This window comes from Artemia sp. Qi Xiang Cuo, chromosome 13, assembly GCF_049724085.1.
Source record: "Artemia sp. Qi Xiang Cuo chromosome 13, ASM4972408v1, whole genome shotgun sequence".
NCBI lineage: Eukaryota > Metazoa > Arthropoda > Branchiopoda > Anostraca > Artemiidae > Artemia > Artemia sp. Qi Xiang Cuo.
This window is the reverse complement of record NC_142806.1, coordinates 61,862,719-61,879,930: the sequence shown is the minus strand read 5'-3', so window position 1 is coordinate 61,879,930 and position 17,212 is coordinate 61,862,719. Positions and strand designations below refer to the sequence as shown.

Here is a 17,212-nt window from a genome sequence, read left to right as displayed (position 1 = left end):
GAGCTAGGTCTCTTAGCGGTTCTTAGGTGAATGTTGTCTGAAAACTATGATTAGGGATATGTAAATTACTATTTCGGGCTTTTCTGAGCTAGATTTCTTAGTCTTTCGTTGGTGTGTGTTGTCTGAAACCTATGATTTGTGATGGATGGATTGCTACTTTTGACTTTTCTGAGCTGGATTTCTTAGTCTTTCATAGGTGTTTGTTGTCTGAAACCTATAGTTTGGGATGACTAGTTTGCTATTTTTGACTTTTCTGAGCTAGATTTCTTAACCTTTCATAGGTGTGTCCTTTCAGAAAATTATGATTTGAGATATTTATATTACTCTTTTGAGCTTTTCTGAGTTGGATTTCTTAGTCTTTCATAGGTATATGTTGTCTGAAACCTGTGATCTTGGATCTATGGGTTGCTATTTTTTGACCTTTACGAGATAGATTTCATAGCCGTTCATAGGTGAGTGCTGACTGAAAATTATGATTTAAGATGGTTAAATTTGCTATTTCTGGCTTTTATTAGCTAGATTTCTTAGCCTTTCATAGGTGTGTGTTGTCAGAAAATTACGATTTGGGATGTGTAGTTTGCTATTTGAACTTTTCAGAGCTAGGATTCTTAGTCCATCATAGGTGTTTGTTGTCTGAAACCAATAGTTTGGGATGACTAGTTTGCTATTTCAGACTTTTATGAGCTAGATTTCTTAGACGCTCATAGGAGTGTGTTGTCTGAAACTTATGATTTGGGATATGTAAATTACTTTTTCTTGCTTTTCTGAGTTTGACACTTATAAATTTTTACACACAATAAAACTTACACACAAAAAAGAAAAAAATTAAACAAAAAATAGATGAGAAACAAAAAAACATACTCACACACACACACACACAAACTTACACCCACACACAAAAACTCACACACACACTCAAAAACTTACATGCACACAAAAACTTAAATGTACAAAAAAACTTACACACCCACTAAAACTTACACAAATTCAAAAAAACTTACACAAACACAAAAAAACTTACACACAAACACGAAAACTATCTCACACATACACACACACACATACTTAAACAAATCTAAAATATTAACACTAAATCTGAAATTCACACAAAATCTTACATTAACAAAGAAACTTACACACACACACAAAAAATTACACGCACTTACACAAACTTACACGCACAAACGAAAACTTACACACACACACACGAAAACTTACACACACACACACACACACAAAAACTTACAAACACACACAAGAAAACTTACACACACACACACTAAAACAAAAAAACAAAACAAAAAACTACAAAACCAAAAAACACACACAAACACAAAAAAACACAAATAAAAAATATCACTATATAATAATATAAAAAGCAAAAAAACAATAAAACACAAAAATACACACACACACACACACAAACCACACAACCAAAAACACAAACACACACTACCACATAAGATACAACGAACCCACTAAAGATAACACAAAAACTTCAACAAAACCGCACACACACTCACAAAAACAAAAAAAAAATCACATGAAAGATAACATTAACACGAAAAATTAAATTCACATAAAAACTTACACACACACACACACACACACACACGAAAAAATAAACACACACACACAAAACTACACACACACAAAAACTTACACACACACACACAAACACACACACACACACACACAAAAAAAAAAAATAACAAAAACACACAAAAAAAAACAAACACACACACGCACAAAAACATACAAACACACACACACACACACACACACAAACTAACACATAAACACAAGAATAAACTAACACAAACTCCAAAAAAAACGCTCAAAAAACACACACACACACACACACACAATCAAAATTACACACACACACACACACAAAAACATACACACACACACACACAAACACACAAACCATTACAAACACACACACAAACTAAAAACCAAACCAAAAAAAGCAGAGACACACAAACTAATACACACACACACACACAAAAACATACAAACAAATGCAAAAACAAAAAAGATAAACAAAAAATAAAAGAACACAAAAAAATACACACACACACACAAAAACTTACACACACACACACAAACTGACACACACACAAAAACTAACACACACACATAAACTTACACATACACACACATAAACACACACACACACACACACACTACACATGCACACGAAAACTTACATTCACACAAAAACTAACATACACACACACACACACTAAAACTTACAAACACACACTAAAAAACTGACACACACAAAATCTTAGACACACAAAAACTTACACACACACACACAAAAACTAACACACACACTAAAAAACTAAGATGCACACACACAATTACATGCACACAAAAACTAACAAACACAAAAACATACACACACGCACACAAACTTACACACACACACAAAAACTAACACAAACACACACGAAAACTTACGCACACACACTAAAACTTACACACACACACGCCAAAACTTACACACACACAAAAACTTACACACACTTACCATATCACAGTTACATTGTCTTTAATTTTTCAAATTTCATTTTGAATTTCTGTCGTGAAATGCAAGAGTTGGAATATTTCAGTAGTGACTTGTTGTGCTTTACCTTCTCACAGTTACATTCTCTTGATTTTTCTAAGTTCATTTTGAATTTCTGTCATGAAATGCAAGAGTTGGAAAATTGGGGTCTTAGTCCACCAGCCCGAATGGTGGAAATCCACTAGCTCAGTATTGGGGTCTCAGTCCACCAGTCTGAACGATGGAAATTCACTAGGTCAGTAGTGGGGTCTTAGTCCACCAGCCGGAATGGTGGATATCCTCTAGCTCACTATTGGGGTCTCAGTCTCCCAGTCTGATTGGTGGACATTCACTGTGTAAGTTAGGCTAGGTTATCTTATCTTGCGGGCTCAGTATAAGTTATCCTAACCTTTTCCGGCGAGTATGGTTAGGTTGGGCTAGATTAAGTTAGGTTAGGTTAAGTTAGGTTAGCCCGTGTACGCTTCACTTAGGTTAGCTTAGGTTAGGTGAGAGACAGGCAAAAAGTTAGGTGTATGATTAGGTTAGGTTAGGTTAGATTAAGTTAGGATAGGTTAAGTTAGGTTAGGCTAGGTTAGCCTACGTACGCGTGTACGTAGGCTAACCTTGCCTAAACTAACTTAACCTAACCTAACTTCATCTAACCTAGCCTAACCTAATCATTCACCTAATTTTTTGCCTGTCTCTCACCTAACCTATGCTAACCTAAGTGAAGCGTATATGGGCTAACCTAACTTAACATAACGTAACATAATCTAGTCTAACCTAACCATACTCGCCGGAAAAGGTTAGGTTAACTAATACTGAGCGCTCATGTTAAGTTAACCTAAACTAACTTAAACAGTGAATTTCCACCATTCATACTGGTAGACTGAGACCCCAATATTGAGCTAGTGGATTTCAACCATTAAGGCTGGTGGACTAAGACCCCAATTCTGAGCTAGTGAATTTCCACCGTTCAGGCTGGTGGACTGGGACCCCAATACTGAGCTAGTGGATTTCACCATTCGGGTTGGTGGCTAAGACCCCAATTTTCCAACTCTTGCATTTCATGACAGAAATTCAAAATGAACTTCGAAAAATCAAGAGAAGGTAACTGTGAGAAGGTAAAGCACAACAAGTCACTTCTGAAATATTCCAACTCTTGCATTTCACGACAGAAATTCAAAGTGAAATTTGAAAAATTAAAGAGAATGCAACTGTGATAAGGTAAGTGTGTGTAAGTTTTTGTGTGTGTGTAAGTGTTGGAGTGTGTGTTTGTAAGTTTTCGTGTGTGTGCGTAAGTTTTCGTGTGTGTGTGTTTAAGTTTTTGTGTGAGTGTGTAAGTTTTTTTGCGTGTGTGTAATTTTTTTTGTGTGTAAGTTTTTTTGTGCTTGTAAGTTTTTGTGTGCTTGTGTAAGTTTGTGTGTGTGTGTGTGTGTATGTTTGTGTTTGTGTATGTTTTTGTGTGTGTGTGTCTTTGTTTATGTGTGTGTGTGTGTGTTTGTTTGTTTGTGTGTGTTTGTTTGTGTGTGTGTAAGTTTTTGTGAGTGTGTGTGTGAGTTTTTTGTTGTGTTCATGTGTAAGTTTTTTTTTGTGTGTGTGTGTGTGGGTGTGTTTGTGTTTATGTGTGTGTAATTTTTTGTGTTCATGTATGTTTTCATGTGCATGTGGTAGTTTTTTTTACGTGTATATTTGTGTGTTAGTGATGTGTGCGTTAGTTTTCGTTTATGTTTGTAAGTTTTTGTGTGTGAGTGTTTAAGTGTGTGTGAGTTTGTGTCAGTTTTAGTATTTTTGTGTTTATGTTTGCATTCATCTTTTTGCGTGATTGTAAGTTGTTGAGAGTGGGTGTCAGTTTTAGCGTGTGGGTGTAAGTTTTAGTGTGTGTGTGTGTGTAAGTTTTTGTGTGTCTATGCTTTTGTGTTTGTGAGTTTTGTCGTGTGTGTGTGTAAGTTTTCGTGTGTGGAAAAATTTAGAAGTGTCCAACTCAGAAAATCTCGAAAACGTAATTTACATATCCCAAATCCTAAGTTTCAGACAACACACTCCTATGAGTGGCTAAGAAATCTAGCTCAGAAAAGTATTAAATAGCAAACTAGTCATCCCAAACTATTGGTTTCAGACAACAAACACCTATGATGGACTAAGAATCCTAGCTCTGAAAATTTCAAATAGAAAACTACACATCCCAAATCATAATTTTCTGACAACACACACCTATGAAAGGATAAGAAATCTAGCTAATAAAAGCCGGACATAGCAAATTAGCCATCCCAAATCATAATTTTCAGACAGCACTCACCTATGAACGGCTAAGAAATCAAGCTCAGAAAAGTAAAAAAATAGCAACCCACACAACCCAAATCATAGGTTTCAGACATCACATACCTATGAAAGACTAAGAAATCCAACTAAGAAAAGCTCGAAATAGTAATTTACATATCCCAAATCATAATTTTCTGACAGGACACACCTATGAAAGGTTAAGAAAACTAGCTCGGAAATGTCAAAAATAGCAAACTAGTCACCCCAAACTATAGGTTTCAGCCAACAAACACCTATTAAAGACTATGAAATCCAGCTCAGAAGAGTCCAAAGTAGCAATCCATCCATCACAAATCATAGGTTTCAGACAACACACATCAACGAAAGACTAAGAAATCTAGCTTAGAAAAGCCCGAAATAGTAATTTACATATCCCAAATCATAGGTTTCAGACATCAATCACCTATGAACGGCTAAGAAACCTTGCTCATAAAAGTCAAAAATAGCAAAATAGTCATCCCAAACTATATGTTTCAGAAAACAAACACCTATGAAAGGCTAAGAAATCCAGCTCAGAAAAGTCAAAAGTAGCAATCCACCCATCCCAAATCATAGGTTTCAGACAACACACACCTATGAAAGACTAAGAAATCCCACTCAGAAAAGCCCGAAATAGTAATTTACATATCCCAAATCATAGGTTTCAGACATCATTCACCTATTAAAGACTAAGAAACCTTAGCTCAGAAAAGCCTGAAATAGCTAAACTAATCATCCCAAACTAGAAGTTTCAGACAACAAACGCCTATGACTGACTAAGAATCATAGCTCTGAAAAGTTCAAATAGCAAACTAGACATCCCAAATCATAAGTTTCAGACAACACACACCTATGAACGGCTAAGAAATATAGCTCAGAAAAGACAAAAATAGCAAACCACTCATCCCAATCATAGGTTTCAGTCAACACACCCCTATGAAAGGCTAATAAATCCAGCTCAAAAAAGTCAAAAATTGCAAACTACATATCCCAAATCACCGGTTTCAATCAACACACACCTAACAAACACTAAGAAACCTAGCTCAGGAAAGTCAAAAATAAAAAACTACTCATTCCAAGCTATTGGTTTCAGACAACATTCACCTACAAAATACTAGAAAATGTTAGCTCAGAAAAGACTGAAATAGCAAACTAAACTTCCCATATCACAATTTTCTGACAACACATACCTATGAAAGGCTAAGAAACCCAGCTCAGAAAAGTCAAAAATAGCAAACGACCCCTCCCAACTCATAGGTTTCAGACATCACACACCTATGAAAGACTAAGAAATCCAACTCAGAAAAGCCAGAAATAGTAATTTACATATCCCATATCATAAGTTTCAGGCAGCATTCACCTACGAAATACTATATCACAAATCATAGGTTTCAGACAACGCACCTCAACGAAAGACTAAGAAATCTAGCTTAGAAAAGCCCGAAATAGTAATTTACATATCCCAAATCATAGTTTTCAGACAACATTCACCTATGAACGGCTAAGAAACCTATCTCATAAAAGTCAAAAATAGCAAACTAGTCATCCCAAACTATAGGTTTCAGACAACAAACACCTATGAAAGGCTAAGAAATTCAGCTCAGAAAAGTCAAAAGTAGCAATCCACCCATCCCAAATCATAGGTTTCAGACAACACACACCCATGAAAGACTAAGAAATCCCACTCAGAAAAGCCCGAAATAGTAATTTACATATCCCAAATCATAGGTTTCAGACATCATTCACCTATGAAATACTAAGAAACCTTAGCTCAGAAAAGCCTGAAATATCGAGACTACTCATCCCAAACTAGAAGTTTCAGACAACAAACGCCTATGACGGACTAAAAATCATAGCTCTGAAAAGTTCAAATAGCAAACTACACATCCTAAATCATAAGTTTCAGACAACACACACCTATGAACGGCTAAGAAATCTAGCTCAGAAAAGACAAAAATAGCAAACCACTCATCCCAATCATAGGTTTCAGTCAACACACACCTATGAAAGGTTAATAAATCCAGCTCAGAAAAGTCAAAAATAGCAAACTACATATCCCAAATCATAGGTTTCAGTCAACACACACCAACGAAAGACTAAGAAACCTAGCTCAGAAAAGTCAAAAAATAGCAAACTACTCATCCCAAACTATTGGTTTCAGACAACATTCACCTACAAAATACTAGGAAACCTTAGCTCAGAAAAGCCTGAAATAGCAAACTACACATCCCAAATCATAATTTTCTGACAACACATACCTATGAAAGGCTAAGAAACCTAGCTCAGAAAAGTCGAAAATAGCAAACTACACATCCCAAATCATAGGTTTCAGACAACACACACGTATGAAAGACTAAAAAATCCAACTCAGAAAAGCCTGAAATAGTAATTTACATATCCCATATCATAAGTTTCAGACAGTATTCACCTACGAAATACTATATCCCAAATCATAAGTTTCAGACAGTATTCACCTACTAAATACTAAGAAACCTTAGCTCAGAAAATTCTGAACTAGCCAACTACTCATCCCAGACTCGAAGTTTCAGACAACAAACACCTATGAGTGACTAAGAATCCTAGCTCTGAAAAGTCCAAAAAGCGAACTATACCTCCCAAATCATAATTTTCTGAAAGGACACACCTATGAAAGGCTAAGAAATCTAGCTCAGAAAAGTCAAAAATAGCAAATTAACCATCCAAAATCATAGGTTTCAGTCAACACACACCTACGAATGGCTGTGAAATCCTGCTCAGACAAGTCAAATATAGCAAACTACACACCCCAAATCATAGGTTTCAGACATCCCACACCTACGAGAGACTAAGAAATCCGGTTATGAAAAGTCAGAAATAGCAAATTACATATCCCAAATCATAGGTTTCAGACAACATTCACCTATGAACGGCTAAGAAACCTAGCTCAAAAAAGTCAAAAATAGCAAACTAGTCATCCCAAACTATAGGTTTCAGACAACAAACACCTATGAAAGGCTAAGAAATTCAGCTCAGAAAAGTCAAAAGTAGCAATCCACCCATCCCAAATCATAGGTTTCAGACAACACACACCAATGAAAGACTAAAAAATCCAGCTCAGAAAAGTCAAAAATAGCAAACTACATATCCCAAATCATCATTTTCACACAACACACACCTATGAACGGCTAAGAAAACTAGTTCAGTAAATTCAAAAATAGCAAACTACTCATCCGAAACTATTGGTTTCAGAAAACATTCACCTACGAAATACTAGAAAACCTTAGCTCAGAAAAGCCTGAAATAGCAAACTACACATCCCAAAATCAAAATGTTCTGACAACACATACCTATGAAAGGCTAAGAAACCTAGCTCAGAAAAGTCGAAAATAGCAAACTACACATCCCAAATCATAGGTTTCAGACACTACACACCTATGAAAGACTAAGAAATCCAACTCAGAAAAGCCCGAAATAGTAATTTACATATCCCAAATCATAAGTTTCAGACAGCATTCACCTACGAAATACTAAGAAACCTTAGCTCAGAAAAGTCTGAAATAGCCAACTACTCATCCCAAACTCGAAGTTTCAGACAAAAAACACCTATGAGGGACTAAGAATCCTAACTCTGAAAAGTCCAAAAAGCAAACTACACCTCCCAAATCATAATTTTCTGAAAGGACAAACATATGATAGGCTAAGAAATCTAGCTCAGAAAAGTCGAAAATAGCAAATTAACCACCCCAAATCATAGGTTTCAGTCAAAACACACCTACGAATGGCTAAGAAATCCATCTCAGAAAAGTAAAAAAAAAAGCAACCCACACAACACAAATCATAGTTTTCAGACACCACACACAGACGAAAGACTAAGAAATCCGGTTATGAAAAGTCGGAATTAGCAAATTATATATCCCAAATCATAGGTTTCAGACAACACTCACCTATGAACGGCTAAGAAACCTAGCTCAGAAAAGTCAAAAATAGCAAACTAGTCATCCCAAACTATAGGTTTCAGACAACAAACACCTATGAAAGGCTAAGAAATCCAGCTCAGAAAAGTCAAAAGTAGCAATCCACCCACCCCAAATCATTGTTTTCATAGAACACAAGCCTATGAAAGTCTAAGAAATCCAGCTCAGAAAAGTCTAAAATATCAAACTACACATCCCAAATCATCGGTTTCAGACAACACTCACCTAAGAAAGACTAAGAAATCAAGCTCAGAAAAGTCAAAAATAACAAACTAAATATCCCAAATCATAAGTTTCAGACAACACACAACTACGAAATACTAAGAAACCTTAGCTCATAAAAGACTGAAATAGCAAACTATTCATCCCAAACTATTGGTTTCAGACAACATTCACCTAGGAAATACTAGGAAACCTTAGCTCAGAAAAGCCTGAAGTAGCGAACTACACATCCCAAATCATAGGTTTCAGACAACACGCATCACCGCAAGACGAAAGATCAACGAAAGACGGGGGCGGGGGATGAGTCTGCGTGGTTGGGGGGGGCCGGGGAGGGCGAGGGGTCGTTGGGGAGCGGGGGGGGTCCTTGTGGGGCGGTGGGAGGGTCTTTGGGGGTCGGTGGAGGGCGGTTGGGGGATAACATTTCGAAATTTTTACTTTTTAGTTTACTTTTTTTTGCGGCGCATCCCTGCGGCGCATCCTGCGGCGCTTTCCTGCGGTGCCTCCCTGCGGCGCATCCCCTGCGGTGCTTTCTTGACCCACGACGCATCCCTGCGGCGCATCCTGGGGCGCTTTCCTGGCCCACGGCGCATCCCGGCGGCGCTTCTCTGGTCCGGGGGACCTTTGGGGGCCGGGGGAGGACCTTTGGGGCACAGGGAGGGCCTTTGGGGCACAGGGAGGGCCTTTGGGGGTCTTGGGGGGCAGTTGGGGGCCGGGGGGACATTTTGGGCCCGGTGATGGGTCTTGGGGATCTCGTTGGGCCTTTGGGCGCTCGATAGGCCTTTTGGGGGCCCGGGGATGGTCTTTGGGGTCTGGGTGGGCCTTTGGGGGTATCGGTGGCCCTTTGGGAGCTTAGGGGGCCTTTGAGGACCGGGGGCTTTCTTCGGGGTTGGGGTAGGAGGATTGGAACCCTTTGGGGTTTGGTTAGAGGACCTCACAACACTGTTCAAATGAAACTTGTGTATTATAATGACCACATAGTTTCACCATTAAATTCTCTTCTAAAATCTCTTCAAAAATCATCTTTTAAAATGTCTCTAACTGTTTCGCCGAAATAGTTCCATAACCTGTCTAAAACAGTTTCACCCAAATAATCCCTAAACGTAATTCAGCGTGTTCCTTTTGTTTTTGGCATCTCTGCGTTAATGCATTTCAAATTAATAAGAAACCTGATTCCCGCGCTAAAACAATTCATCGCTAAGATGTTTCTTGGAGAATGGTTTCCATGGCCTTTGGCTATTAATATCCTTTGGAGTTCGATCAAAAGAGTTGTTTCCGAGTCAATGACATTAATGACTTGGATCTATTCCTGGAGAATCGTTTCTAGGCGAAAATTTTTAAAGTCTGACAGATGATGTCATTGGCTGATTGATCTGTCAAGAAAGGGGAATTAATTTGTTGTTTCTAAGGGGAATTATTGATTCACGATTGGTGAATTGAGGTCGACAGCACAGGTGTTCCAAGGTCGATGTTGTTGTTGTTGTAAGTGCACGCTCTCAGCGAATGTCAAGGTCGTTGTTGTTGTTGTTGACACACTTTGATTACGCAATCAAGTTCTCGGAAATTCACTTCCCCCTTGAGTCTTAGATCAATAACATTGTTCCCGTTAGAATTCAATGCGCATGTGCAACCTTCGTCCCGGAGTTATTACACATAGAAACATCAAATAAATCGACCTTGGAAAAAGAGGTCATTGACTGATTACGCAATCCTTCTCCCTAGGGACTCTATGCCCTTATTTGGGTGTGCAAAAAAGTTATAGGTGGCAGCAGGGGTGGGCAATGGGGCTGGTACCCCCCATTCTACTGCAAACTGTAAGTACTAGGTCGCATCTTAGAAAGCATAGCTGATAGATAAATTCTGACTGCATCCTTAGTCACGCTGCGTCAATATTAGGGGAGGTTCATTCTTAACTTGAAATACAATTATTGTGTAGCCTAAAGAGGGCCTCCAACGGCGTCAATAAAGTTAATAAAGTTTTTCATGAAAGAGCAAATCATAAAGTTTGTTCGACTCACGACAAGGATTTCACGTTTTTGACTTTACAGCAATCTTTCATAGAAAGTAACTGAAATAATCATACGTGGAGCTGAGAAACAATCTTTTAAAGCATATTTGCTTTTTAATATTAAATGAAAATATTTTATTGCGTACCCTTTTTCTTATACCAAGCAAAATTGTAAGTAATTTGTGCGTGGTTTATTTGAAATTTTACACAAGTCTTCAGCTATTGGTTGAACTTAGTGGACTTTCTTGAAAAAGTTAAATAAAATCCAACTTTTTTCCGTAAGCAATAAAGTCAACAAAGTCATGTGAAGAAAACGGTTTATTAACTCTGTGGATAGTCTTATTAACGTTATTGACACTGTGGGAGCCCCGCATAAATGCTGGGTTTTCGTAGAGGACAGCGGTATTACACCAGCATGACATAGCTATTTAGCTTAGCGTCTTTAAAATACCAAGAAAAAATAAATGACCTCCCCTGGACTTATCTAAGGTTTATTTAATACGGGGAAACGACGATTCTCTAAGATTTTTCTTTTGGGTTGTTTCAAATTATGTAGTCTTAAGAGCAGTGTCGCCTTGTCGTCAGTGTTATCAAGTTGAACTATGAAAACAAATAAGCCGAACTGGTTAGCTAAATTTGACAACGCTGTTGGCTGTAAAAGCTTAAACTTTTGCAATCTGTTGATTCCTAAAGACAACTACACCTTCAAGAAAAGCTAAATCTTCTTGAGCTATTTGATGCCATAAGTGTTGGGCTCATTTTAGCTGATTTTCACCATATATTTTTTTTTTTTTTTTAATTTGGGGCAACCTGTTACCAAAACTGCATAACTGTATATGGAGGTATTTTCATCAGAAATAGAATTTCCGATTTTGTCTTGATTTTTTAAAGATATGTATGGTTGACTAAGTTCACACTTAACGGACTCAAAAACCAAGGTTTCATCTTCAATGCCCTTGGAGTCTTAAGGAAAACTATTGCGAGCATTTTTCTTTGACAAGCGATTTTCTCCGATAACTTGTATTGGTCCCAGGCGAGGTTATTGCAACAAGTGAGTTAGTTCAGGTGAATCCTCCAGTTCAACCCCTTCCGATTGGCACTTCCAAAATACTTGGAACAAATTTTTATATTTATATCAAATAGTGAGAAGAACGTTCATTCTTCTTTATAGAACAATCGATTTTTCTTGTTGTAATTTTTCTTCTTGAAAGCTGCGTAACTAAGAATAATGGTCTGAAGAAAAGACTCAAGCCCCCAATAATGCTATAGTGGCTTGCATTAACTGGCAAATAACGATAATAAAATGCCTCATTTCTGGGGAATAATGTGAAAAAGGCAAATAACGCTAAATTAGAGCACATTTCTTTTTTTCTTACCTGTCTATGGTCTTAGTATTGAAGCAACACCTGATTACATGCGGTACCTGGATGGATCAAAAAGAGAGTAGCTTAGTCAAACAGTTCGTAGTAACGAACTTTAAGTAAAGATTGACTTGGCCCAATAGTAACCAAAACTTAAAAAAGAAGTTTCATAACAATCACTATGATAAAAGAATTGGCTTTCTAAGCTGGTTCCAAATATATAGAATTAATTCAGTTGACTGTTAACCGTTCAAAGGTACGAGCCTAAGGAAATTTGCCTGTTTTCGAAATATGAGGGGCCTCCCCAGAAAATCAAGCGATTTTAAGGAAAATCACACCTTAAGATTCGACATATAAGACAATTTGAGAATTAAAACTAATTTAATTTATTTCGTTTAATTTTATTTATTTATTCTTTTTATTATTATATATTTTTTTGTATTTTTTTTTGGGGGGGGGGAATAAGGGGGAGGGGCTAAGGATGGCTGGTAGTAATTGTGTATGTAGGGTTTTGTAAAGGGTGGTGTCTGCCCATACAAGTCTAATAGACTTCGGGTTTTGTGTTAATGTGTTTTAATTTTTTTAATAAAACCTTTTTCTCTCTCTAAATCCTATAGTAGGGGTTCGGAACTCCGCTCTACGAAAATTTGGAATTTTGACAGAAGAAAGTTCACGAATGCGGGGTTATTCGTTTCTTTTTTCAGGGGTGATCATATCGAATGAATAGTCCTAGAAGATTGGGAAATGGGTCATTTGAACTGAAGAAATAAAATTTTACTGTTAAGATTAATCGGGATAATAATTACCATTCCTGAATCGGATACAATTGACAATTTTCCCTCACTAGCCATTTTTTTTTTCTTAAACGCGTTTTTTTAAATTTTGTTTACTATGGGTTGTGGTTCGTCCTTTACGAGGTTACCACTATCACTGCAACCATGCTCATGTTGATCATGATTACCATCAATTCGCCGATAAGTCAGTATAGTAGTCATTAGCTTCATCATTATTATCATCATTAGTACTATTGCTGTTAAAGAAAAACTTTTTCGTATGCTCATCTTTGGTCTGCGTAACGTAGGTACCGACCTCCTCACTCTCTGCCTCCGTCCGAGAGTAAAATGCGCGGTTTGCAGAAAAATTATCTGGCACATCCCTGTTTTCTCCCCAGGTTTCTCCACGTACTCATTTAGAGCTGGGTTGAGTCTGACTGAGCTTACAGAGTCACACCACTGACTTCCTTTCTAAGCAAAATAACCAGGACTCTAAGTCCTGTCCTTACAGACCATGTGATTAATTTCAAGTCTAGGGCGCCAACAACCCGGCTAGGACGGCTAGTCACCATTAACATAGTGGTAATTAACTACTGTTTTGACCCCCAACATGACACCAATTAGAAATAGCACACCCTTGCGCTCCCTGAAAAAACAGAGATAAACTTCTTCGTTACCACTTGTTACTGAATTTCTCGTTTTATAATTGATCTCTTTCAGTTTCGCATTTACTATTGAACCTTTACTTTAATTCCGTTTTTCCGAGTAGCAAATATAGAAGAGAGTTTGAAAATATAAATGAAAATCACAAGCAAACGATTATCGTTATGAATAGGGGTCTGACTTACTATTTCAACCAACTGGTCTTTTGTAGTATGACCATTTTCACCGACTAGAGACAACTCGCATGCCTCAAATTCCTGCAAAAATATAAAAATATAAAATATATAAGAAATAGAATATAAAAAATATACTATAACATAAAAATAGCATAATAAAAAATAATATAATATAATATAAAAATATGAGAAAAGACAAAGAAAAAAGGACATTAATTCATTTTTCAACAGATTAGTGCCCGAGCCACATTATTCGCTTCTGAGAACAAGTATGAGGCTAAAATCAGGGGGAAAATATTACCACTTGGTAACGGTGGTTTTGGTACCGTAGTCTTTAATTTTGATGTCATATGTATTTAATGAACTGAATTCAAATATAACATTAGCTTTTAGTTTGGAGCCCAAAATTTTAACTTATATGAAGTCGATTAAACCATTAGTTTCATTCGAGTACTAAACCATAACTGTGGATGATATTGCTATATTTCTGATAGAAATTATTAGCTGATAGAGATAACCGATTTCAAATTTAAATTCAGCGTTACAAAAATATAGCAGTTACCTAAAGTTATTTCAACGGAAATTCTTCAAAATAAAAGTATTTCAAAATCTGAGGGGGGGGGGGGAATCTTGGGGTACATGCCCCACTGATATAGAAAATCTGAAGCTGATACATAAAAACTGATATCATTTTTGGACTCAGCATCCCAAAATATATTAGCGAAACGTTACAAATAGATAAAATGCAGGAACTATTTAACATACAACTTTACATCTTTGATATATAGAGAGATCTAACAGTGGACTTAATTTCGAAAAGAACATATGATACAGAAAAATTGACTTAATTTTTAGGTTCCCAAAAATATAATAGCGAATCATATATAAAATAGTAAAAATAAAGGAACTAGTTCATACCCTATAACTTTACATAAATGATATACACAGTAATTTAAAAGTAAAATCAATAATGAACCATAGCTGGTATATTTAAAACAAGTTTAGCTGATACAAAAAATAATTCCTAATTTGGGTTCAGTATTCTAAAAATATATTACCAAAATATGTCACAAATATATAAAAATACAGGAGGTAGTTATCATATAGCTTATAAAATTATTGATGTACATAGAGCGATCTAACAATAAACTTAATTGTGGATGATAATACTATATTTTTAAAAGTATAGATGATACAAATTGATTTCATATTCTGATTTAGCATCCAAAAAGTACATTAGTGAAACATTTTCCAAATAAATAAAGATACAGGAACAATTTATAATTACACAAATTTACATCAGTGATATAAAGAGGCATTTAACAGTAAACTTAGTTTTAAATGTTAGTGCTATATTTCTAAAAGTATAGCTAACACAGAAAAACCGGCCATATTTGGATTGAACATCCTAAAAATATATTAGCAAAATACAATGAAAATGGATAAAATACAGAAACTAGTTATTATTGCATTTATGGTCAGAAAAATTAATCCACTGTAGATAATGGAAGAAAATGCACTAATATTGACAATCTTTAGTTAAATTCTAATAAATAATTCTTCTTGTAACTACGATTGCTATTCAATTGAACCTGAAACAATAGTTTTCAAATTTAGAGTACTATGTACCGTATATCGCTGTTTAGTAAACTGCTGTTTCAACCATGATCAATAAAGCAACAGCTTTTTCAATTTTTTAAAAGATCTTTTGTTTTGAGTGTCAATGTCTTCTAGCTTTTTGTGATTTTCCTCGAAACAAAACATGGAATAAAAGTCAATTCAAGCCTTTTTTCTACCTGTTTTCTCATTACTTATTTACCGCGTCTACTGTTTTCTGTCGGAACTTTTCTTAACACTTTCATATAAAGATTTTTAGAGAGTTTGATGGGCCAATGAACCTTCAACAGGAGAGGCAAGTACTCTCTTTCACCTCCTTAGCTGCATCCCACCTAGATTTTAGGAGTGCTTGTCAGTTCGGACCTAACTAAAATTACTCTCTAATTGGGCCATTCACCTTCTCTCATTAAACTTTTTAAGAAGTTACCTTTCCTACCAAAACACTTCCAAAGACTTTTCACGTTTTTTTTCGATCTTATTTAGAATATGCTTGCCTGGCACTGCGCACTCACAAACAAACAAGCAGAAAAAATTGAGAAATAAAAAAAAATGGCTTTAAGAATAACACAAAGTCAAGGCAAGCTCCTGTACCACTTTCTCCTGCAAAAGTTCCAGAACATCACTCTGACTGGGAGGAGGGATGTCCTATGCAGAAATTTTGGCTTTAGGCTCTTTCTGATCTTCACTTTTTAGGATTTTCCGCCACCTTAATTCTCACCCCTCCTCCCACCGAAAGTACGTTGAATGCCAACAAAAAGTCCTGTCCTTTGACATATGATATCTCCTGACGACAGTTATAAAAAATACTTTTTACACTCATTTGTTGAATGGTACAATACAAGAAGATAATGGGAAATAGCCTGTTGTCTTCCTTTAGATTTTTTTTTCTCTTAATTTGCCTTAGTGTTACAGACAATAAGCTTTTGCAGTTAAATCATTTTGACTGAATATCAATTTGACTGAGATTTTCAATGTTTATATTTTTTCTTCATGAGAATACAAATTCGCCATTTGAGCTCGTGAGTGGTCGTTCGTTCGGAAATAAACCTATCATTCGTTCATTCCTTCATCCATGCTGCTCCTTGTTATATTAGAAAATTTTGATTTTCATCACGGAGTATAAATAGTTTCATCTGCACATTAGAATAGGTCTACCACTAGATTAGTCTAAAAAATCCCTCTCCCATCAATCTTTCTGTGGTAGCCATTTCAGAATTTTCAGAATATAAAACGGTAGCACCATCTCTTCTGCAAGACTTACCAAACTCTGCAGGTATCTATATATAGTACCGGGAGCCCGGCGACTTCACCACCAGGCCCCAGCACTCGACACGCGGTAGGCTTTTTGTATGGATTGTCGTTGTCGGTTGTCTTCTAACTGCAGACAATTTGCTGTCTTTTCATATTGCGGATTTCAAGGCCGTATTCGGGGGAGGGGGGTTTGAACCCCCTCCCCCCGAAATTTCCGAGAAAATTGTACTTTTCAACACTTTGACCTCTTTATGAAACTCTCATATTTTAAGCTTACCAAGTCACAAGGCGACTATAATTACCGGCTTAGCTTCAACTAGTTGGCGTTGAGTGAAC

General features: G+C 36.5%; 1 protein-coding gene across 2 annotated transcripts in view; it reads right to left on the bottom strand.

Moving 5' to 3' along the window:
• The window catches only part of LOC148945515 (RNA-binding Raly-like protein), a 260,929-nt gene that overhangs the window by 18,599 nt on the left and 225,118 nt on the right, over positions 1-17,212 (bottom strand). For both annotated transcript variants that reach the window (XM_089098792.1, XM_089098793.1), the window contains one exon: positions 14,018-14,089. In XM_089098792.1, coding sequence (XP_088954918.1) covers positions 14,018-14,089 — 72 coding nt within the window. The remainder of the gene's footprint in view (positions 1-14,017; positions 14,090-17,212) is intronic.